Here is a 24,129-nt window from a genome sequence, read left to right as displayed (position 1 = left end):
CTCCCGCTACTACCAAGATATACTCATCGGGAAAAGCATCCCCAATTTTATCTTCTTCTAACTTCTCCAAAAGTGGGTTCTCTAATCTTGATAAATGATCGGCAACTACGTTTTCCATCCCCTTTTTATCGCGTATTTCGATATCAAACTCTTGTAGAAGTAGGACCCAACGTATCAATCTAGGCTTCGCATCTTGCTTGGTAAATAGATACTTCAACGCGGAGTGATCGGTAAAAACGATTGTCTTGGATAAGACTAAGTATGGCCAAAACTTGTCAAAAGCGTATACCACCGCTAACAGCTCCTTCTCGGTAGTATTTTAGTTCTCTTGGGTAGGATTCAATGTCTTGCTTGCGTAGTAAATTGGTTGAAAATGTTTATCAACCCTTTGCCCTAAAACAGCACCCACAGCATAATCACTAGCATCACACATTAGCTCGAAAGGAAAATTCCAATTTGGTGCTATCATGATAGGAGTGGTGGTTAATTTTTCCTTTAGCAAATGAAATGCCACATGACATTCCTTGGAAAAATAAAAAGGGGCGTCCTTCAAGAGTAATTGAGTCAAGGGCCTAACAATCTTTGAAAAATCTTTAATAAATCGGCGATAAAATCCCGCATGCCCTAGAAAGCTTCTTACTCCCTTGACATTTGATGGAGGTGGTAAATTGGCTATCGTATCAACCTTTGCTCTATCCACCTCTATCCCCTTCTTAGAGATCTTGTGACCCAACACAATGCCTTCCTTCACCATAAAATGACACTTCTCCCAATTGAGAACCAGGTTGGTCTTCTGACATCTTGCTAGCATTAGATCCATGTTGGACAAGCAATCTTCAAAAGAGGACCCAAAAACTGAGAAGTCATCCATAAAAACCTCCATAAACTTTTCGATCATATCATGAAAGATAGCCATCATGCACCTTTGGAAAGTAGCTGGTGCATTGCACAACCCAAAAGGCATGCGTCTATATGCAAATGTTCCACTCGGGCACGTAAAAGTGTTCTTCTCTTGGTCTTGTGGATCGATTGGAATTTGAAAGTACCCCGAAAACCCATCGAGAAAACAATAATAAAGATGACCGGAAAGCCTCTCAAGCATTTGATCGATAAAAGGTAATGGAAAGTGATCCTTGCATGTATCCTCATTTAGCTTCCTATAGTCGATGCAAACTCGCCACCCGGTTACCGTCCTTGTTGGAATTAATTCGTTGTTTTCATTAGCCACTACCGTCATGCCTCCCTTCTTTGGAACCACTTGGACCGGACTCACCCATGGGCTATCGGAGATGGAATAAATGATTCCGGCATCTAGTAATTTCACCACCTCCTTTTTCACAACTTCTTGCATGTTCGGGTTGAGTCTTCTTTGGCGTTGTACTACAACTTTTGATCCATCTTCTAAGTTGATTTTGTGGGAACAATAGGTCGGATTAATTCCCTTTATGTCGGTTATGTTCCATGCTATAGCACCTTGCCTCTTCTTTAGTACACCCACAAGGCTCTCATTCTCATGTTTAGCCAAATCTGCAACTATAATTAAAGGTTTTTGCTGGCCATCTTCAAGAAATGCGTATTCCAAGTGATCTGGTAGTGCCTTGAGCTCAGTTTTTGTGTTCTGAATGTTGAACACGCCGAGTCCAGTAAGGGGACTCGTCGAGTCCGGTGTATTATTCGCGACTGTTCGAGTTTCTTCAAATGGACTCGCCGAGTCGATCGAGGCTACTCGGCGAGTCGGTCTTCCTGCACTTCTGATCAGATCGTCGTACTCAGCTTCCTCGAGCAGTCTTTCTAACTCCATCAGGTCTCTTTCAGCATCAAACTCTTCTTCAAATGATAAGGTGGATTTGCTTGGTTTTTCTTCTTTCCAATCTTCCAACAATTCTTCCAACATGTCAATTGAAAATGCCGTGTCATCACTACTCCTTGCATGCTTCATGGCTTGATCAACTCCAAATGTGACTGATTCATCTCCTACCCGAAGGGTAAGTTTAGAATCTCGCATGTCGACGATAACACTTGCCGTATTAAGAAAAGGTCTTCCTAATATGATCGGGACTTGGGGATCCGCTTCCATGTCTAGAACTATAAAGTCCGCGGGGAACACGAACTTGTCCACCTTTACCAAAAGATCTTCACAAATTCCTCTAGGAAATATAACCGTCTTGTTTGCTAGGTGGATTGCCATACGAATGGGTCTTGGCTCGGGGAGATCTAACTTTTTGAAAAACGAGTAAGGCATGAGATTTACACTTGCCCCTGAATCAGCTAGTGCGTAAATGGTGGCCAAGTTTCCAAATTGGCAGGGCAATGTTAAACTTCCCGGATCTCCTTTCTTCTTAGGAAGTTTGTTCAACATAGCAGCTGAGTAGTTCTCGTTTAGGACCACCTTCTTCACTTCTTCCATCTTCCTTCTATTAGTTAGAAGATCCTTGAGAAATTTGGCGTATTTTGGCATTTGAGCAACCGCTTCTATGAATGGTAAATTAATTTGAAGAGCCTTTATGTGTTCTAGAAACTTCTGGTAGTCTTCTTCATTCTTCTCTTGTCTAGCGCGGGCTGGATATGGCAGTGGAGGCTGATATGGCTTAACAGGAGGTGCATTTTTTTTATCAGATGTCGGACTCGTCGAGTCCATATCGTGGACTCGGCGAGTAGGGTCTGGGTTCAGCTGGGTTTGATCTTGATTCTGCTCTTCTGCCTCCTTCTCTTGCACCGGCTTCGGATCTTGGTTCTAAATAGGGGCCAGAGGGGTTATAATCTTCCCACTCCTAGTTGTGACAATGTTTATATGTGCGCCTTTTGGATTGTTTTCGGTGTTACTAGGAAGTTCTCCTGGTGCTCTTTGATTCATTTGTTGGGGAAGTTGCCCCAGCTGCTTCTCAATGTTGTGAATAGATGCTTGCTGATTCCTTAATATTGTTCTTGTATCTTGTATTGCAGCATCGTGGTCATTGTGTCTTTTTTCGGATGCAGCTACAAATTTAGTGAGCATTTCTTCTAGATTTGGTTTCTTTTCTTGTACCGGCTCCCCCTTTTGGTAATAACCCCTTGCCTTTTGTCTAAATTTCTCCTCCCTCGCTTTCTTGTACTCATCATAAGGGAGCCATTCTTTCTTAGGTTTTCGCCAATCGTCATCGAACCTATCACCACTAGAATAACATACTTGCACTTTCTTATTCCCGTTCTCGTCCAAGTCACAATCTCTAGTTAGATGAGGCCCATTGCAATTTTCACATCCTACCCGAATAGCACGGATTGTTTGATCCATTTTATCCATCCTTCTATCCATGGTTTTCAACATTGCCATAACTGCCGACAAATCTTCAGAAGTTGCGTAAGCCGATCCCTTGGTCATATCATTCCTTGGATTGTGGTATTCTCTAGAATGCTTAGAGAATTCTTCAATCAGTTCTTTGATCACCGGGGGTGCCTTCTTTGTGAGGGGTCCTTGCGAGTCAAGGAGTTGCCTAGTTGTTACATTGACTCCATCATAGAAAATGGAGACTTCTTGTTGGCTATTAAGATCATGATGTGGGCAATTCCTTAGTAGACTTTTGTATCTCTCCCATGCCTCATAAAGGGACTCTCCAGGTTGTTGTTCAAAGTTGGCGATCGCTTTCTTCAACTTGGCTATTTTCGAGGGTGGGCAAAACTTGTCACACCCCCGAAACCAGATGGCGGAAACGTCTGGGGGCTCGCGTGACTTAAATTGAATACCATCACAATGAATCTACATGAATCATAACATAAACATCACCATGCATCAATACATTACAACTGATATTGTTTACATCCAGTACATTGTTTTAAATATTACACATTCATAACATAAATTGTTTGAGAGTTTTCAAAAACATAACATCCTAACATTACTTGATATTACCCTTCCGCTTACCTGTTACCTGAGAATAAAAGTTATTTTGGAAAACGTCAACATATGAAATGTTGGTGAGTTCATAAGCAATGTTGTGATAAAAATGATTTGTGTAGTTTGTAAAACCCAGAAAATCCGATATGTTCTGAAGAGACCATAGTTTATCAAAGTGTGAAGATCCATAAGTAGATGCATGAGTGATTTCATAACGTGTATAAAAAGGGAGTTTTGTATTACAATTATTTAGATTACGAGCGAGTGTTGTTGAATTCCCCGAAAAACCCGATGTTTTCTGATGACGAAAGATATACTTTATTACTAAATTCTATACCGCCACAACGAATGATTTTTGATTACTCTTCCTTGATTACTCGGGTGGTGTCGGATATTATCAATTCTAGTGAGTCGTTATAACTATGCCTGATAATGACTGGTTATAACTACCAACTACAAACAACCCTTAGAGGTGTCATCCGTTATTACTCACTTAATCCAAACCACCTTGATTACTATTGATTAACGACCTGAGTCTATTTACTTTGATTACTCACAAGCCTTAGCAACCGAGAGAAGAGGAGTATGAAGTCCTACCACTTTCGTGAGTTACTTTAGGCTGTCGGGGATGCGAAGAACACGTTGGCCCATCTCGCATTTGATTACTTTGACCTTACTTGCAATACTAACGGACCACTAGGTCCCAATAGCACATAAAAGCCATTGAAGGTCCCTTTATATGGAATTGGGTCATAGGAGGCCCAATAACATATAATGGTTTTCCCTTGGGCCCCAAAGATCATGTTAATGGATTTGCAAGGTCAAACAAGCATGATTTGAAACTTTCAAGCCCAAGTGTCGAATGTTTACTCGTCTTAGGTATCGCATAACTACTGGAGGGTTCGATTGAACGATTGTTGTTTTTTGTATCGACTCGAGACCGGTGGATTTGCTTACAACGATATTTGGATTTATGTGTGTATTCATCTTACAATTTTTCGTAAGTCGTAGTTAGTATTTTTGGCTCGATACTCTTTAAATAAATTAATTTACTTAGAAATAGTGGTTTGACCTTTTCAACCCTTTTCTTTTATAAAAATAACAATTTTAGTCCTTTATATAAAAGAAAAGACATATTAAGCCTTTAAAACATTTTCTTGACACTTTTGCATCATAGATTTGTTGAAATGATATTTTTAACTCAAAACTTATTTTGTTGACAGTTTCAGCCCTTCCAGAATCGTATTTTCTGGTTAAAACCCAACGTTTTGCAATTTTTACAATTTTAGCCCAAAATCCAAAAACTTTACATTTTTGATCCTTTTTGGAAATGAAAAGCGTTTTTAACTCCTGAAATAGTTTTATTACACTTCTTATCCCCTGTTTTGAAGAAATTACCACTTCAGCCCCTTTAAAGGTCATAATTTCGTAATTTTTGGGCTTATTGGGCCGAATAGCCCAAAATTTAGCCCATTAAGCTAATATTTACATTTTAAGTCCTTTGAAGATCATAATATTCACAAAAACAATTATTGAAACTGTTTTGACCATATTGACCTTTTAGAAAACGTGATTTGGCAACTTTTAACCCAACTTTTGTGTATTTGACAATTTAAGCCCAAAAATGAGTTTTGTGGTGAAATATGTTTATCACAATCTTGTAAGTTATTATTCTTGACTTGTTTAGTGAAAAATAACTTAGATCATGTTTGGTTTCCTTCTTATGTCCTAGATCTCGAGATATCTTCCCTTTTTGGTTACATGTTCATCACAAAAACACATAAAATCACACATACATGCATAAAATCATACATAGCATACACATACACATAGATCTACACATTTTCTTGTATTCTCCCCCATAAAACATATAAAAACCGAAAAGAGAGGGGTATGAAGCTTACATTTGCTTGTTGTTTTCGGTTTAGAAGGAAGAAATGAAGAAGTTTGATGCAAATCTCGGCCTAGTAAGCTTCTTGGAGGATCTTTGGCTTAGATGTGTTCTAAGATGCAAGATCACGAGTTTGAATATATTTAGAAGAGATTTTTGATGAAATGAAGTAGTTAGATCATGGATTTAAGTAAAGACTTACCAAGAATGATGATTTTTGTGGAATAATCTCCTTGGGATGCTTCAAATTCTCGAAAATTTGATGATGAAGAAGGAGTGTTTCTTTTGTGTATGAGAGAGATTTTTGAGTGTGTGTGTGTGTTTAAGTTGGTTTTGGCCGAGAGAAAAAGAGAGAGGAGAAGAGAGAGTGTTGATGAGATGGTTACTTGGAAACATGGGATATTTGCATGGATGTCCCACGTATAATGGTGAGGTGGCAAGTATAAAAGTCAACCCTTCCTCCTATTGTGTAGTTTGGGCCGAGAAGGGGAGAAGAAAGAAGAGAGATTGGGCCATTCAATGCTTAAGCCCATATATTGATCCAATTAGGTGATTTTCGGCCCAAAATAAATCAAGGAATGATTTTTATGGCCCATTAGGGGTAATTAGATTTGTTATGGCCCAAGAAGGCCCATTAAAGATAACCTAGTTAATTTTAGGCTTATAAGGCCCAAAATATTAAGTTTCATGTATATGGGTCCAATTAGGGCCCATTTGAGAGTTTTATGTTCAAGATAGTTAAATTGGAAGCTTGTTGGTCCATTAGGCCCAATAAGAAGATCCTTATCCAAAATGGACTTAAACCGGGATTTCTAGGCTTCTAATTCTTTGTTGACCATTTGTAGTGCTTGAATAAAGTGTTTGATGGGAGTTTTGTTGTTATTGAATAAGCATCATACATGCTTTCACATTGTTAGTTCTCAATTGATATAATTGTTGTAGTTACAAAGCATCAAAATTCCTAGTTGTGACAAAATTGGTCAATAAATTCTTCCTTCATCTTAGCCCATGTAGTGATGGATCCGGGAGGGAGTGACTTGAGCCAATCCTTTGCAGCACCTTTGAATGTAACTGGAAGCATACGAAGCAGCTGGGTTTCGCGAGGCACATTTGGAACATTAAAATAATCAGCTACATCATTGACTTCATCCAAATGTTTATAGGCATCTTCGTGGTCTTTTCCATAGAAGGGGATCTCCTTGAGTTGAGCAAGAATGTGACCCTTAAGCTCAAAAGTGTCAGTCGCGGGAATTGCGGGTTGCACAAGTCCCGGGCCGGTATCATCCCATATCCTCTTCTTCCATTCGCCCATGGGAACTTCATCAATGTTCGCTATGGTGTTGTCAAAGTTACCTTCTAGATCACTACCTTCTTCAAATTCGCTTTCTTCTCCTTCGGACTCGTTCACGATGTCTTCCTTGATTGGGTCTTCGTTTGCCAAGGAAGAGGTGCTGGATGCTCCTGATTTGCTGCTCTTTTTCTTGCTAAAAACGGATTTGAGATTCTTCAAAGGTGAGTTCTTTGAAGAAGCGGATTCTCCAACGGCTTTTCCTTTGTTCTTTCTTAGAGCGGACTCCGGGTCTTCAAGTGGAGGAACCAAAGACGTATTGGATCCTCAGGTCATGTAACAACTGCAATTAAAGTAAGAAAAACGCGTAAAAAGAACAAAAAGAAACTAAAATAAAAACTGTGAATCAGTGATGGACTCGCCGAGTAGCGTCGATTGCACTCCGCGAGTTTAAGGCAGAAACAGAAAAAAAAATCTAATTAAATTTCTAAAACAGAAAACTATGAATACTAATCCTACTTTAATCCCCGGCAACGACGCCGAAAAACTTGGTGTGTGTAAACTCAACTAGTTTTAATCCTATCAACTAAATTACCTAAAAAATAACTTTGTGCAAGATAAATCTCACACAAAGGATCGATAAAACTAGAAATTAGTGCTAATTTTTGAACCGTTCCCCGGCAACGGCGCCAAAAACTTGGTGTGTGTAAACTCAACAAGTTTTAATCCTACTTTTAATTATAAAATTGACACACAAAGGCAGTGGACCTATCAATTGTGGTGTAGTTAACTAAATAGGGTATCGAACTCAGGGAACGGAAAATTAAAACTAAAAACTAGAATTAACTAAGAACAAGTAATAGAAAGTAGGGGTTTCTCTAGTTTTGCAAGACTAGAAACTTAACTAAAACTTAACTATTCAATTAAAAGCTGAAAACACGTAAAAACAAACTAAATTCAATGGTCAAAGAAAGGTTTATGTTTAGGTTCAACTCATTTACTCCTATAGTTAATGTTTATGATAATATACTAGATTAATTGTTATTGGTTACCGATTCTAGTGATTAGATTCACATTCGCTATTACTAATCCTTAGAAAACATACCAATTCAAATAATGGCCAGTTGATTAAACTAATAGATTTCCTAGGTTGACTATTCGGGTTAAATAAGACTTGTAGTTAGCTAATTAGAATTGGTGATTCAATTAACCTCTTGTTAATGATGTATTAAACAAGCTCACACATTAATTTACCTATTCTCGAATTAATCCTAGTTTCATTTTCATTATTCCTAGGCATATAGTATTGTGTTCACATAGATTATATGAGATAAGCAATTAAGAGATGTTCATGCAGCTTAATCACTTAGCAATTAACATAAAATAGTTGTGGTTAATGCATAAGGGTCTTTAACAAGCTTAATTCAACAATATCACCAATAAACAATTAATCAAAAGAGTAAATTAAACCATAGGAGCAAATTTGTCTTCCCCAAACAGAAACTAACGAAATTAGTTCATGAATTCAGTGTGTGAAAGCTTAAAAACAAATTCCAATAATTCTAACACAATTCAATTCAAAAGAAGAGTGGAAAATTAAACCTAAAGTGCCTTAATCTCTTAAGAATGAAGGATTAGGGTTCTTCAATCGTTTTCCAGAGCTCCAGGGACTTTCTTGGTCGCCAAGTGTTCTACCAAAAAATTCTAGAGAGCCCTCAATTCAGGTTTATGAAGTCTATTTATAATTTTCTCAAAACAGGGGCTACTCGTCCAGTAGATAACTGACTGGACGAGTTCCTTTGTTGAATCTGTATGCGGCTAGGACTTCTTGTATTTCTTCGCGAACCTTCGTGTCTACTAGTCGAGTAGACGACCCTACTCGCCGAGTAGCTTCAGAATTAAGCCTTTTTCTTCTCTCTTCCATTCCCGAGCTTCCGTTCATGTCTCCTGCTTCCTTTAGCTTCCGAGCACGACTTCTGGACTGAAAATATATTTCAAACATTATTAAGTACCTTTTGACTATAATATGCAAATAATTAGCTAATAATTGATAAAAATCTATACTAAAAGTATGGCTAATTATGCAAATATCAATCACAAAGTAAACGTAATAGGGAAAATAATGTTTTACCTCAGCAGTGACACTGCTGGTTATAAAGTGATAAAATACAGACTCCAGGTAATACGAAATGTACAGTACACCTCGGGGAGTCTAAAGAAATGAAATGCAGACTCCAGGTGGTATTAAATGAACAATACGCCTCGGAGAGTCTAAAGAAATGAAATGCAGACTCCAGATGGTATTAAATGAACAATACGCCTCGGAGAGTCTATTTACCTTTAATCTTAAGTCAGTTAATTAAAGGTTTAAATGTGAACTCGTATGTAACCATGCTGATCGACGACTGAATAAAAGATGACCCTCCGGTGTCATATGTAATGAGGTAACATTTTGTCACCCCTTGGCCTTATCGGCTGGGACTGTAGCTAGCAGTCAGGGTGTGGGAGTGTCTGTCCCGTATAGATCTATACACAAGATGCCCGCTCTCCCTCCAGGAGACTCTGGTTACAAATTGATACAACACAGTGTCGTTGTATCCTTAAATGGTGTGTCACATTGTTTTATCGTATAACAGTGTTTGTATAGTAAGTCATAATGTAGAAATGTTCTTTTTGTACTAATGTATAGTATACTCTCCTAGTTTCTCATAATAGTATATATTGACTCATGTATGAACTGACTCTTTATATGTTTTGTTGTTCTAGTAATAGTATTAGCAACACCCTAAACAATACCTATTATAGTTTACTAAAAATGTTGATTCTATGAATGAACATGTTTGTATACCTTTGCTACCCAAAGGCATTGAGCTAAATGAAGGAACCTTTATATCTATATACATATACATAATATATAACTAAGATTTAAACGACCTTTGGACAAACATCTGATACCCTAAGTCCTTTCAATCTTACTTATATAACTATATCTATATAGATATGCATTTGACATCATATAAGTTTAAAAGACAAAGAAGTTTTGTAAAACCTTTTGAAGAGTTTAAATAAGTATTGAAGACTTGATGTTATTTCATAAAACAATTTGAAAGCAGTTTGGAATATAGAAACAAGTTTGATAAAGAGTTTAACATGTAAAAGACTTTGGTAAACATTTTGAAGTAGTTTGTTTGATAACACTATTTGAAAAGTAAGAAAATCCATTTGTTTGGTAGAACAGCTAACATAGTAGTAAAATCCATTTGTTTGGTAAAACAACTAACAGAGTAGTAAGATCCATTTGTTTGACAAAACGGCTAAGAGTGTAGTAAGATCCATTTGTTTGATATTTATTAATCACATGTGATTTATATAATAACTATAATGTTTCAACTTGTATTCCCCCCATAAGAACATTTAAAAAGCATTTAAAAGGTTGATTAAGGGGTATGAACTCACCTGTAGTGAGTGGTTTGGATGAATGGATGGTATAGGATGCTAAGTGTCAAGTGAAGACTTGAGCACACACACAGATCCTATTTAACATATAAGGACACATATATGTATGTAATTAGTTATATAATCACTAATTAAGCAAGTAAGGACACCCTAGGACATGGAAAACACTTTGATTCAAGTGCTAGGAGTACAAAGGGTTGCATCTAAGGGTTGTAGGACCTCACAAAGGAGTTTATGGCCCAAATGGTACTACCTCATGAGTTTACGGCCAAGGGTTTACGGCCCTATGAGTTTACGGCCATAAACTCATAGTAACTTGTACCATTTTTCATGTTTAAGGTCCTATACTCTTCTTGGTAGTATTCTAGTCCTAGATTCATGGCTTAGGAAGGTGTTTGTAACAACTTTGCACCATTTAGTAGAGTTTACGGCCAAGGGAGATTGCCTTGGCCGTAAACACCCTTTAGTCCTTCATTTCTGGTGTTATATGGTCTTACAAATCAAGGGGAAGTATTTTGGGTTCATATCTAAGCCTTAGGAAGGAGTGGTAGCACAAATGCACCACTTATGTGAGTTTACGGCCCAAGGAGATTGCGTTAGCCGTAAACTACACATGTTCTTGGGTTTTTCTTGATGTTTTCTAGTTGTTTATCTAGTGAATCAAGCATATAACAAGCTAGTGTAAGAGTACTTACAATATAGGGGCTTGAAAAGGAGTTCACGACCCAAGAACACTAGTGTGTGTTCTTGGTGTTCTTGGTGAAATGAATAATGCTTGAAGATCTATGAAAAAGGGATGATTTCATGGATGAAATCATGTAAGATTACTAGATGATGAAGGATATCAACTAATCAAGGCAAGAAACACTAACAAAGTTGAAGATCAAGAGGAAAATTTGGATGATACTTGAGAGAGAATCCGATTTCTCTAGCTTGGAAGGTGAAGAATGAATGAAAAATGACTAAGTGCCACCTATATACTATGGTGTTTACGGCCACCATGGTGTTTACGGCCGTAAACCCAATGGTCCTGCCGTAAACACCTCTTTTGAGGGTTTATGGCTAGTTTGATGGGTTATAACTTCAGTTGGCACTTCCATTTACTCAATCCTTTAATGAATTAGTTCAGAATGATCAGACGGACTCTAAACAAGGCCAAAAGTTAGCAAGAACAAGTCTAACTTTGATTGGATTGAATGATTGGTACAAGATTGAAATTCCGGGTTGTCACAACATGCATAATATTTCTCTCTATTGTCCTTCCTTTATGAACAGATCAGTTGGATAATATCCCAATGATGCTCATTTCACAATTTTAAATTTTATTACTACAAAATGTGTTAGAGTTCAACTTTTCATGAAATGATTTTTTTGTGATGTCGAGGCTTCTAAGTCACAGAGACTTAGCCAACTATTTTACAAAATAATCCATTGGAGCTTTGTTACTAAAGCAATTCAATGGAAATGAAGTTTCAAGATACAGTCCTTGAACACCTTCCTTGTATTAAATTTTTTAACTCACATGTAGATTCTAAATAACCAACTCCTACTATGGAAACATATCTATATTCCATATGACTATGAAATCTGAACAAGAGTCAATTCTGAATAAAAACCACCTCCACTCAGAATTATGTCAGTATGGTCCATCCAAATATTACTATACCTTCAACTATCCACAAGCAACCACTCTTTAACGAACCTCAAATTGTCCTTTAATAGTGGTTTAACAACTGTAGTCACATGCAGTTCTAGTCCTTCTCCCTCTTAATGCCCTAGGCATTTGGAAAATCAGAACAAGTAAGTATTATAGCATATACAATTAATCCTATATCTGAAGCATATGGGATTCGATACATAATGTCTTACACAAAAACCTGATATCTGATCAGACTCTTGCTATAATATTTCCATATATTGAATTTCCCATGTTGAATCATTTGAAAACGATATTCATATATGTCCATGACTAACTTCTTTCCATCTAAACTTTTTGATTTGAAATGAAATATAAGTGCCTTCTCCCCTAAATCATTTTATAGCGAAACAATTCCCATACTTGCAATTTGCAAATTTGAAATCTTTGTTTCCTACTACTAGTATTGCCAACCTGCAATACTTAGCATAACATAACAATTATGATTTCATTTGCATAACAATTATGCTCCCACTAGCTTTGAAATATACCCATAAATCAATTGGACTTCTAGAAATCAATACTATCTAACTTTCTTACTAAAGTGCAGATTTCTGATATGTGATGCTTCGATAAGTCTTCATCTAGACTTCTCAAGCTCATACACTTTCATTTGATAGAATGTGTGTGTTTAAACCCTTTTAGAACTTATGTTATAAGTCCTGAACGTTCAAACTATTTGTTGTCATTTCTCATAATTCGAACTATGAAAAGCGACGTCGTAATCATATGCGAATTTGAGAACGCAATTATCACAACTACTAACCATAATAATATTAATCATATTTAAAATCTACTAGCGAAAGTGTTTCCTCATAATCATTTTCATGAATTAGAGCGAAACCTTTTGCCATTTAGATTTTATGGTGTATGTGTTCCCTATCCATATGATTCATCATTTCCAACCTACAGTCACAAGACTGAACTTTGCTTATTCTTAATTTCTCGCTCTCTAGTAGCACAAGGCCCTACCAGTGCTTCCATGTTTTTTAAGCAGTTCATTTCCATTGACCAATGTACTATCATTGATCAACGTGCTCTGCCTATTGCAGTAACATAAGAACCATAGAACTCATAAGCTTTACCAACTCAACTGGAAGGTGCACAGAAACAAGAATGTGTCAACTGAACACGATAAGTTATCAACCTCAAGTCGTGCGCTAGTGATAACTAAAAGGTTTATACTTGATTGACTCCTAAAACTCTTTAAAATCAATAAGACTCTCACTGACTTCTTGACATATAAGTTTTTTTCTTTTAAGTAACATTCCTTGATAAGCAAAAACAAATATACAAAAGTTAGTATGGATTCATTTCAAGAAACACCTCATTGAATTGGTCTTAGTTCTGATGAGTTTTGAGCATTCTAACACTCCTAAGTGTACATGCAACTCTAAATACCTAGGATCTATGTTTTCTCTATTATACATGCAATTATGAACTTTCCAAGGTATTACCCTATCTAGCATATAATACTTGATACTTGGGTAATCAAATGGATAGAATACATACCTTTGTTTGATGTAGCTTGTCTCCATGAAGCTTGAGTGCCTAGTGCCCCAAGTGTGACACCTCAAATGGTTCACACAACACCAAATGCACATGGAATGACTTGAGAGAAATGGAACACTCCTTGAAATCGTCTAGCCCTCATATTCACACATTAGTGCATGATTTCTTGAGCCATGGGATTCTTTTATATGGTGGCTATTAGGGTTACACCATGTAACTCATAACTTTACCCATTCCTTATGCTCCATGGATTTTCACCTCCATGGAGTATCCATGGGTCACCCCATGGACTTAGTCCAACATAAGGAATCTTGGATCACAAGCCTACATATATAAGAATGAATGATTTACACAATCAACCCATATATTTAATTAGTCTCCTTTTGATCACTTAATTAATTCCAAATTAATTCTTGATCAATACTAATTAAATAACCTTATTAATATATTAGAACTTATAATATATTAACCAAACTTAAGTGTTATTTATCTCATTATAGTCTATCCAAATGCATGATGCCATGCAACCCAAATGGACCATGCCGGGTCGGGTCAAGTCTTACCAATTATAGTTATGGACTTGGACATTAATCCAACAGTCTCCCACTTGGATAAGTCTAAAACTATTATTGCGTATGACTTCAGGAACCGATCAGCAATCGTAGCTCTCAAAAGCTTCTGTCGAACTCTGACCTTGTCGATGAACTCTGACCTTTGTCAATGACTTGTCCATTAGATAAGGGATCATATATTCCTCCATTCTAGATATCATATGGACTGAGACATGGATTATCAATCATTCTCTCTGTCCATTTGTTGTTTCCCGATTTCCGATTCATGATGACTGACTGATGGAACAAATCAAATCAGTCGTGGCTTGGCCAAGCACTCACATGTATCATCTATAAATCATCGAGGGGCCCACATATATCGATTTTATCCCGAAGGTAAAAGGAATGGATAAACTTTGACTCATATGGCTTGTTCTACTACTTGTTGAATCATACACAAAGGCACGTTTTATAACATCGAGTTACCGAATGCGTTTTCGTGCAATCAATGTACAACCAACTCATAGTAACAACTCATATCTATAGGTTTGAAGAATATAAGATATTATCGTCTCATGATCACTCGTGCTAAAATCCATGAAGTGATTCAAATGAGCGCGGGTTGAATCCAGTACTCAGAACTTATGACCACTCATGAGTGTTGTAGCACAACTTTGTCCGCCAACTTGGACCTCTACAAGCCAACCCATGACAGTCTTGATTCATATCTACTTCCAACATATGACCGACTGTGGATGGTTTGAATAACTTAATCATTCAGGAAGAGCGACTTAGTTATTCTGGAAGTTAAAAAATGCAAAGAGAAACACAAGACTAAATGAATCAAATATGGTATCAAACCCTATGAATATAAATAAACACTTTTATTTATCACCATACTGATTACTCATTATTCATTGTTTCGGTTTTAGCAACTTTATACTTGAATTAAAAACACTAGTTGTCCCATGCTCCAAGCATGTACACTATGTTTTTTCTTAAACAATAGCTTTGCCATACACCAAGTATGAACTCTATGTTTGTCTATGATCCTTACTTTGTGAACTATATCGATTGAACATACTTTCAATGATTCTCTTTTCACACTCCCAAATCCTTATCAAAAAATGTAAGAATTCCAAATTCCTATCATTTATCGACATTTTTTTTAGATTTTAAACTTATATGCACTAACCTCTTGTAATGAATATGTACAAAGTCACAAAGACTTGTCAACAGTCATTATGAGGTATTCCAATGGAGATCCACTCCATGGAAACTAAGTCTCATATTCAAAGTACATTGCTCTGAACATGCTTCCTGCATTAAGTTTTCTAATCTTACACAGATAACTTCCACCTATGGAGACAACTCCATATTCTCATTTTGACTATCACTTTTGAACAAGAGATGCCTCTTTTTTCAGAATATGTCAATATGGTCCTTCCAATATTAACAGTATACTTCCAACTATCCTTGAGCAACCAATCTTTGGTAAACCTTAGATTGTCCTCGACAATTGCTTAATCCTCTTAGTCATATCCAATTCTAGACCTTTTCCCTTCTTAATGCCCCAGACATTTGGAAAATTTTAGAAAGGACAAATATTATAGCACATGCAATCGATCCTGTACCCAAAGCAAATGAGACACGATTCATGATGTCTCACATAAAGACATGATTCTAGACCAGTCTTTTGCTACAATATTTTTATTTGCCATGTTTTCAAAATTTGATTATGAAGAGGGATGCCGTAATCATAATCGAATTTTGAGAACGCAATATATAGAATTTCCTTAAGTTGAACCAATCCAACATGAAATTCGTATCTATATTCTTGACTAAAGATGATTAAGGTCTCAATCTAAGCCTTTAGAACTGAAATGAAGTATATCCTCTCCCTTAATTATAGCAAAACAACTTTTTCAACCCCTGCAACTTCACAAATTGAAACTTTTGTTTTCTATAATTAACATTGCTAACTTGCAATACTTATCATAATTATCATGCTCCCACTAACATGATGATTATTAGCATAACACTTATGCTCCCACTAGCTTTGACATGTACTCAGAAATCAGATGGACTTCTAGAAATCAATACTTTATTGACTTTCTTATCAAAGTTCAGATTTCTGATACGAGATGCTTTGATAAAACTTTATCAAAATCATACACCTTTCCTTAGATAGCATGCATGTGTATCTAAACAATTTCAGAACAATGAAAAGGGATGTCGTAATCATAGTCTCAATTGTTTAGACCTTTTGCCATCTGGTTCAAATCTACTTGGTGGACGTGTTTCCTCACCATCATTTTCATGAATCGGAGAGAAACCTTATGACCCTTAGATTTTATGGTGTATGTGTTCTTATCCATGTGAATCGTCAAAACCATAGTCACAAGACAAGGATAATGACAAATCCAAACTCATATGGACTGAACTTATGCAATCTTAACTTCTTGCCACCTGGCAGTACAGGGCCTTCCATTGCTTCCAAGTTGTTATGCAACCAATTGAGAACTTTCAGAACTCCTATGCAAAGCCAACTTTAACTGGAATGGGCACAAAATATGTCAACATGATAGGTTATAAACCTCAAGTCGTGTGCTAGGATCTTTAAGACTCCCACTGTCCTCTTGACATATAAGACTATCTTGCCCAAATATTCAAGAGATAGTGCGGATTCTTTATCAAGATAAACACTTCACACAATTGGCCTTAGTTGGTCTTTGTTTTATCCAAAACATCACAACTTACCAATTTCAAATGTACAAGAGTAGGACACTTTTACTCTTACATTTGACAAGTGTTTTTAAACCTTTATTTAAGATATGTCACTCAACTTATAGTCTTGGAGTATGACTCTAAGAATTGTTTTGGAATGAAATATGACTCATCTTCTTGATTTAACCATTTCAACAATTCATGACTCCTCTTTTTAGTCATAAGAATGCACTAAGATGTCCTTAGAAGACCAATTGTGATGTGGTTCTTAAATCATTAAGATGATCACAAAACATGATACTAAAGTACTCTCCCATCTTTTTAGATTTGAGAAAACTTTTATCTTTCTGCCTAATTTGATTCTTCTCATTCGTTCTGCCATACATTGAGACTTTTCCAATGTTTCAGAATTATACTTAAACTTGTAAGTATAACCATATTTACTAAACTTTAGTAAATCAAATAGTCTTAACGAACTTTGTGGTGGACATGACCAGTACACAAGAATGTGTACTCGATTCCTTTAGTCCTTCACTTGACTCACACATCCATGTGAACAAGTAATTAGTCTTGATTTTCCAATTCTTGAAAGTTCTCATTCATCATACTATTCAACTTGCATGATTCCAAGTTTCAGTCCAATTGAAACTTGGGCGATGAGGAACTTTCCTGATTTGGTAAATTTAGACACTACCACAAATGAAAGAATCAATTCCATTTTCCAATATTGTTGTCAGTGGAATCATATAAGCAACAATTTTCCACAAATGCCATTGCAAGGATACTTCAAATAAATAAAATTAAACAATTTTCTTTTATTTTAAAACTTTGCGGAAAAACTTATCCTTACAATCCACATGGAAAATTGTTCTAATCTATTCCTTAGCAATATATCATAACTTCTTAAGCAACTGCTCAAAATTCTGATGCGATCGAAATCCACCTTCGCGATCAGAATCATCATATACTTCCTTTAAGATTTCTCTCTATTCTTTGATTCTTAAAACATCAACATGTGACCCAGTCACATCATGTAATGAGGATCTTAGAATCGAACTTAACAGAGTTAGATAATGGGCTCTACCTGATGTAGAGTCAAACTTATTGACTTTAACATCCTTAGGTAAATTTGGCAGCTTTGCAATCAACGCCCCTTCCTTTGGCAAAATAAACATATGGACCCTTTGGTAATGGGATGATCTCAGACTTAGCTTTTGTCTTTACCATTTGGTCAACCGGGTTGACTATGGCCAATCCCTTTCCATTGGGAAGAAAATGCTTTTTCTGGATTTCCAGTGTCACCATTGTCACTGTCCATAAAGTTTTTGGGAAGTTGATCTTCTAATAAAATTTGCTTTACTATCGTTCCAAATCATTGCTGATTCAGCAGCACCAAGCAAATAGATATGATCATTAAGGTTCATGTCATAGTCTGTTTCATAGTAGTCCCAAAGGAACTCACTATGTGACTTAGAAAGTGATTGAACATCCAACTTTCTCAAGACTTTGACACCCAACTCTCCCAGCTTGTCAATATGTGACTTCATCTCTAAGATGTGATCACACATAGACCTTGCTTGCCATTAGGGCTTGAGTGACCTTGAACTTGTGGGTTAGGGAGAATAATTGGAGGAGGTGGAGGAAGTAAAGTTCCAAGAGATTTGGGAAGATCATAGATGTCTGAACTAGACATCTTTTGGGAGATATTCAAGATAGTTGATCTAAAGTCCTTAATATAACACCCAATATGAAATATTAAGGCTAGGATCCAACAACCTATTTATAACTGGAAGAGGGATGCCGTAATCCGAGTTATAAAATAGTTGAAGGTAGGTAAATGACGATTTACCAATTTCCACCATGAAAAACGAAATAATGTAATTAGGTTTTTAATTGGATTTGAAACTCCTAGATCTTTTGAGATTCATTGAACTTTTCAATGGCATGTTTCAATCTCGAGTGTGCCCTTCAGGTTTTGTGACTGGGATGCCGAGGATCACAAAACAAGGTGTGAAGTAACCATGCAAATATACTTGGTACCCTTAATATTTACCCCTCAATCGATGTGCCGGTTAACCACACGAGCTCCACCGATACTATGATAAATATTAAGTTACCCTTTGCCTACTTTGTTAAATCCAGGTTAGTGTGCCGGTTAACCACACACGCTCCACTAACGGTTTAAACAAAGTGCAAAGTGTAATTTCATGGATTAGCACCTTATTCACATTTTCCTAAGTAACTAAGATTGGGAATTTATAAGTGTTTAGTTACTTAGTATTTATCATTAATACTTTTAATGAAGGGAGAATTATAGTCCTTGTCCTACCCGTTCGGCTAACGACCCTCCACCAGTCAAGGAAGCGGTGGGTGAGAGTGGACACCCATTAAACTGCCATTTTATAGGCAGTAACCTTATACCCCCCTTATAGACCGGCTTCGTGAATGAGGCCTACTAACGGTAAGACTGACTTGCTCTTATACATATATTTATTATTAACTTATAATACTATAAAGTATAAGGGTTGAATTTTAACTTTTAAAATTCTAAGGGCTAACTTGGAATTAAAATATTCATGGGGAAAACTTTACAAATTCCAAAACTTGAGGGAATGTTTTGAAAATATTCAAAACTAATTAATTCCATAACTTATGTGTTTAAAGTAGTTTTAATTAAAAAAACTCTTCAAGTTCCATAACTTGAGGACAAGTTATGGAAGACTTTAAACTAATAAAAGAATGTAACTTTTCTTTATTTTTGTAACTTATGGAACTAATTAAGGTTACACATTTTATCATTTAATGAAGTGACTCTTGAACCTCCATAACTTGAGGACAAGTTATGGAGTCATAAAACCATTTAATGAGGACAAGACTCTTCATTTTTGTAACCATTGCCAACTTTTGATGAGTTTTATGAAACTTAAAAGTGACTTTTCATATAACTTGAGGACAAGTTACAAAAACACATTTTAGAATCAACTCTTAGATTAAAATGGATTGAAAACACATAATCAATTAACTTTTGTATTAATCTAAGAAACTCATATGAACAAAGATAATTCACATCAAATTTTTTTTCAAGTAATTAGCATAACTTTTAAACTAATACAAAACATGAATCTATTGACAATTATCTTTGAAATTAGATTAGCATGAACATTACCACATCAAAAACAAGTTTATAAGTCCAAAAACATCTAAGGGTAATGTTCCTAGTCCATTTCTAGCCAAAACAGTCGAATATATGCTGTCAGGGGTTCCAAAATTCGATTTTTCAGCTAATTTTGCAAGTATAACAAGAAAACAAACCAGTCTCTGATACCACTGATGAGTTTTGAGCATTCTAACACTCCTAAGTGTACATGCAACTCTAAATACCTTGGATCTATGTTTTCTCTATTATACATGCAATTATGAACTTTCCAAGGTATTACCCTATCTATCATACAATACTTGATACTTGGGTAATCAAATGGATAGAATACATACCTTTGTTTGACGTAGCTTGTCTCCATGAAGCTTGAGTGCCTAGTGCCCCAAGTGTGACACCTCAAATGGTTCACACAACACCAAATGCACATGGAATGACTTGAGAGAAATGGAACACTCCTTGAAATCGTCTAGCCCTCATATTCACACATTAGTGCACGATTTCTTGAGCCATGAAATTCTTTTATATGGTGGCTATTAGGGTTACACCATGTAACTCATAACTTTACCCATTCCTTATGCTCCATGGATTTTAACCTCCATGGAGTATCCATGGGTCACCCCATGGACTTAGTCCAACATAAGGAATCTTGGATCACAAGCCCACATATATAAGAATGAATGATTTACACAATCAACCCATATATTTAATTAGTCTCCTTTTGATCACTTAATTAATTCCAAATTAATTCTTGATCAATACTAATTAAATAACCTTATTAATATATTAGAACTTATAATATATTAACCAACCTTAAGTGTTATTTCTCTCATTATAGTCTATCCAAATGCATGATGCCATGCAACCCAAATGGACCATGCCGGGTCGGGTAAAGTCTTACCAATTATAGTTATGGACATAGACATTAATCCAACAAGTTCATCCTTTGTTTTCACCAAAACAACGGAACTACCAATTCCAAATGTGCCAGAGTAAGAAAACATTACTACTACACATTTCATGAGGTGTTTTAAACCTACTTAGTATAGAATAAGCTTCAAGATATAATTTGTAGTTACAAGAGAATGACTCTAAAACTTGGTTAGAAATGAAGTATGACTCATCTCTTGATTGAACCATTTCAACAAATTGTACTAAGATGTTCCTCAAGGATCAATTGAGACATAGTTCCAGAATCATTAAGATAATCACAAAACACGATACTAAAGTACTCTACTTTCCTTTCAAATTGGCGAAACTTTTATCTTTCTGCCTAACAGATTCTTCTTATTCGTTGTGCCACTTTTTGAAACTTTTCAAAGGTGTTAGAGTTATGCTTAATGTTATAAACACAACCATGTGACCGAAATCCATCTCTCACGATCAAAATTAGCTTTCTCTTCTTAAGTTTCTTTCTTTCTCTTAGATCCTGCAAAACATCAAAATGTGACTATCACATCATGTATTAAGAATCTATAAATAGGAACTTAATAGAATTAGATAGTGGATGTACCTGAAGTAGAGTCACATGAATTGACTTTAATATCTTTAAGATCTTTCAGGTCGTCTTGGCAGCTTCGCATCCAATGCCCCTTCAATTGGCAATAGAAACATATGGACCTTTCAGGAATAGCACATAGGACTATCTAAGAACTAGCCTTTCTCTTTACCATATGGTCAAATAGTTTGACCTTGGTCGATTCCTTTCCATTGGGAAGAGAAAAGTTTTCTGGAATACCAATATTGCCATTGTCAATGTCTATGGAAATTTGGGAGATAGATCCTTCAAACATATTTTATTGACTTGTGCTCTTAAGCATTTCTGCTTCAGCAGCAATCAGCATATATGTTAGATCAATTAAGGTCACATCATGGTCCCTCATATAATAGTTTTTGGTGAACTGACTATATGACTCAGGAAACAAAAGAAGAACCAAGTCAATGACTAGCTTCCTTGGGAAAACGACACCCATCATCCCAAATATGTCAATGTGCGATTTCATTTTCAAAACAAGCGCAAAAACAAACTTTCCATCTTGATGTTTACATGCCAACAGGGCTTGAGTAACTTCGTACTTTACAACTTGAAGAAGACATGACTTAGTGAGAGTCATTGGAAGAGGAGGAGGAAGAGTTGGAGAAACGTCATCTCGAGTTCCACCATTGTTTGAAGAAGGGAACATTCTTTCACCTTGATCAACATGTGGAAGATCATCTTCAGAAGGAAAAACATTTCAAGAAGAACGAGGAAGAGCATTGTTTTCAGAACTTGACATTTATAATAGGAGAAAAGAGAATTCAAGTTACTTGATTTTAATCCTTAATTACTAAACCATAAATTTAAATTAAGGCTAGGATCCTGATTTTCGATTCGAACTTTGAAGAGGGATACCGTAATCAAATTTGAATCTATTTTAGGTAGGTAAAGCTTTTACCAATTTCAATCTTATTGAAACTCCTAGATCTTTGAGATTCATTGAACTATTCAATGGCATGTTTAATCTCGATTATGCTCTCACTTTGTGACTGGGATGTCGAGGCTCACAAACGAGATGTGAATAACCATGCAAATTAGCTTGGTACTCTCGATCTCATTTATCATATAATTAATGTGCCGATTAGCCACACACGCTCCATTAATCAATGATAATTTACGAGACATCCATTGTCATTAATATTAGTCCCATATTTGTATGCCGGTTAACCACACACGCTCCACTAATGACCAATAAGGTGCAATGTGCAATTTCATGGATTACCATACAAATTCAAATTTTTCCTAAAGTAACTAAGAATGGGATTTTAGAAAATGGTTTAGTTACTTTATATCACATTATACTTATTAATGAGATTTAATTTGTCCAATCGAACCCGTTCGGCTAACGACCCTCCACCATACAAGATAGCGGTGGGTAAGAGTGGACACCCATTCAACTTCCATACTATAGGCAGTATCCTTATACCCCGCTTATAGATCGGCTTCGTGAATGAGGCGTACTAGTGGTTCGACTGAATTTTCTTATACATATAATATATATTAATTTCGTTTAACTATATATACATAGTATAAGGAGTGTTTTAAACATTTTAAAATCACAAGGGTTTAATATTTTAATAAATTAAACCTTTTAATTTAATTAAATTTAAACCTGTTTGTGGATTTATTAATTATCCTTTAATTAAACACTTAATTAAATTATTAATAAAACCCATAAGGATGTATTTTAAACTTTTCAAAATACTAGGGTTCTTTAATTAATCCCAAAGATCTTCAATAAAGCCAAACCCGCCATAAAAACCCATTTCAGAATTAAGAAACCGAATCACTTCTTGTCTTTGAAGAACTCCCCCTCCAAGTCACAATGATCTTCAAATAAGCTAATAATATAAGCGATCAAAAAATATCATGTAACAACCAAAATTTTAAGATTCGTAGCGCCACTTGATCGAGAAAATACAAGAAGTCGGAGATATATCAAGGCCTTAGAAGAGCTCGATGAAGAACTGCTACTGTAAAGACTACTTCTCTGTAAAAGCTTTAGAAGAGCTCGATGAAGAACTGCTACTGTAAAAGCTACCTTCATAATTGTACCACAAGCATTATCAAAAATCTTCAAATTTGAAAAGTCACACATCCAATTTCGAATGGCCATACCAAATTCTCCCCCGATTTATAATAAAAAATGTGATTATAAAGCCTTTAAATGGTCATGATAATGATCTTGAATGGATAAAAACTTACTATGCTCCCCCGCAACAAATTGATATAAACAATGAAGTTTAAAATCCGAAAGAGTCGAAAAAATTTGACGTTATTGTGAAAAACGACTTTCCGAACCGCCAAGACTTGATGGAATCCTTAATTTTCTGTTCATGAAATAATATGTGCATTAAAAAATCCAAAACTGTTGACCAACCCTTAAATTTGCAAGCTTTTCGAAAAATGGGCTGAAACCGTCACATTGCTGAAAGTTAGGGGATTA

The 24,129-nt window shown here is 35.9% G+C and overlaps 1 protein-coding gene and 1 non-coding gene across 2 annotated transcripts; one reads left to right on the top strand and one right to left on the bottom strand.

The window, feature by feature from the left end:
* Positions 1-319: 319 nt before the first annotated feature.
* Positions 320-2,638, bottom strand: LOC145127128 (uncharacterized). Its single transcript, XM_079062381.1, has one exon. It carries the CDS (start codon positions 2,636-2,638, stop codon positions 320-322), a length of 2,319 nt encoding a protein of 772 aa, XP_078918507.1.
* Positions 2,639-3,524: 886 nt separating this feature from the next.
* On the top strand, positions 3,525-3,631 carry LOC145128048 (small nucleolar RNA R71). Its single transcript, XR_013716650.1, has one exon. It is a non-coding gene; the product is annotated as a small nucleolar RNA R71 (small nucleolar RNA).
* Positions 3,632-24,129: the final 20,498 nt, after the last annotated feature.

The sequence above is a fragment of the Lactuca virosa genome, chromosome 7 (genome assembly GCF_052849685.1).
Source record: "Lactuca virosa cultivar CGN04683 chromosome 7, Lactuca_virosa_CGN04683_v6, whole genome shotgun sequence".
Lineage (NCBI taxonomy): Eukaryota > Viridiplantae > Streptophyta > Magnoliopsida > Asterales > Asteraceae > Lactuca > Lactuca virosa.
This window is presented reverse-complemented; position numbering and strand designations above follow the sequence as displayed.

Coding starts and splice junctions, on each gene's coding strand:
- LOC145127128 (XM_079062381.1), bottom strand. CDS start 2,638: ATGGACTCGACGAGTCCGACATCTGATAAAAAAAATGCACCTCCTGTT.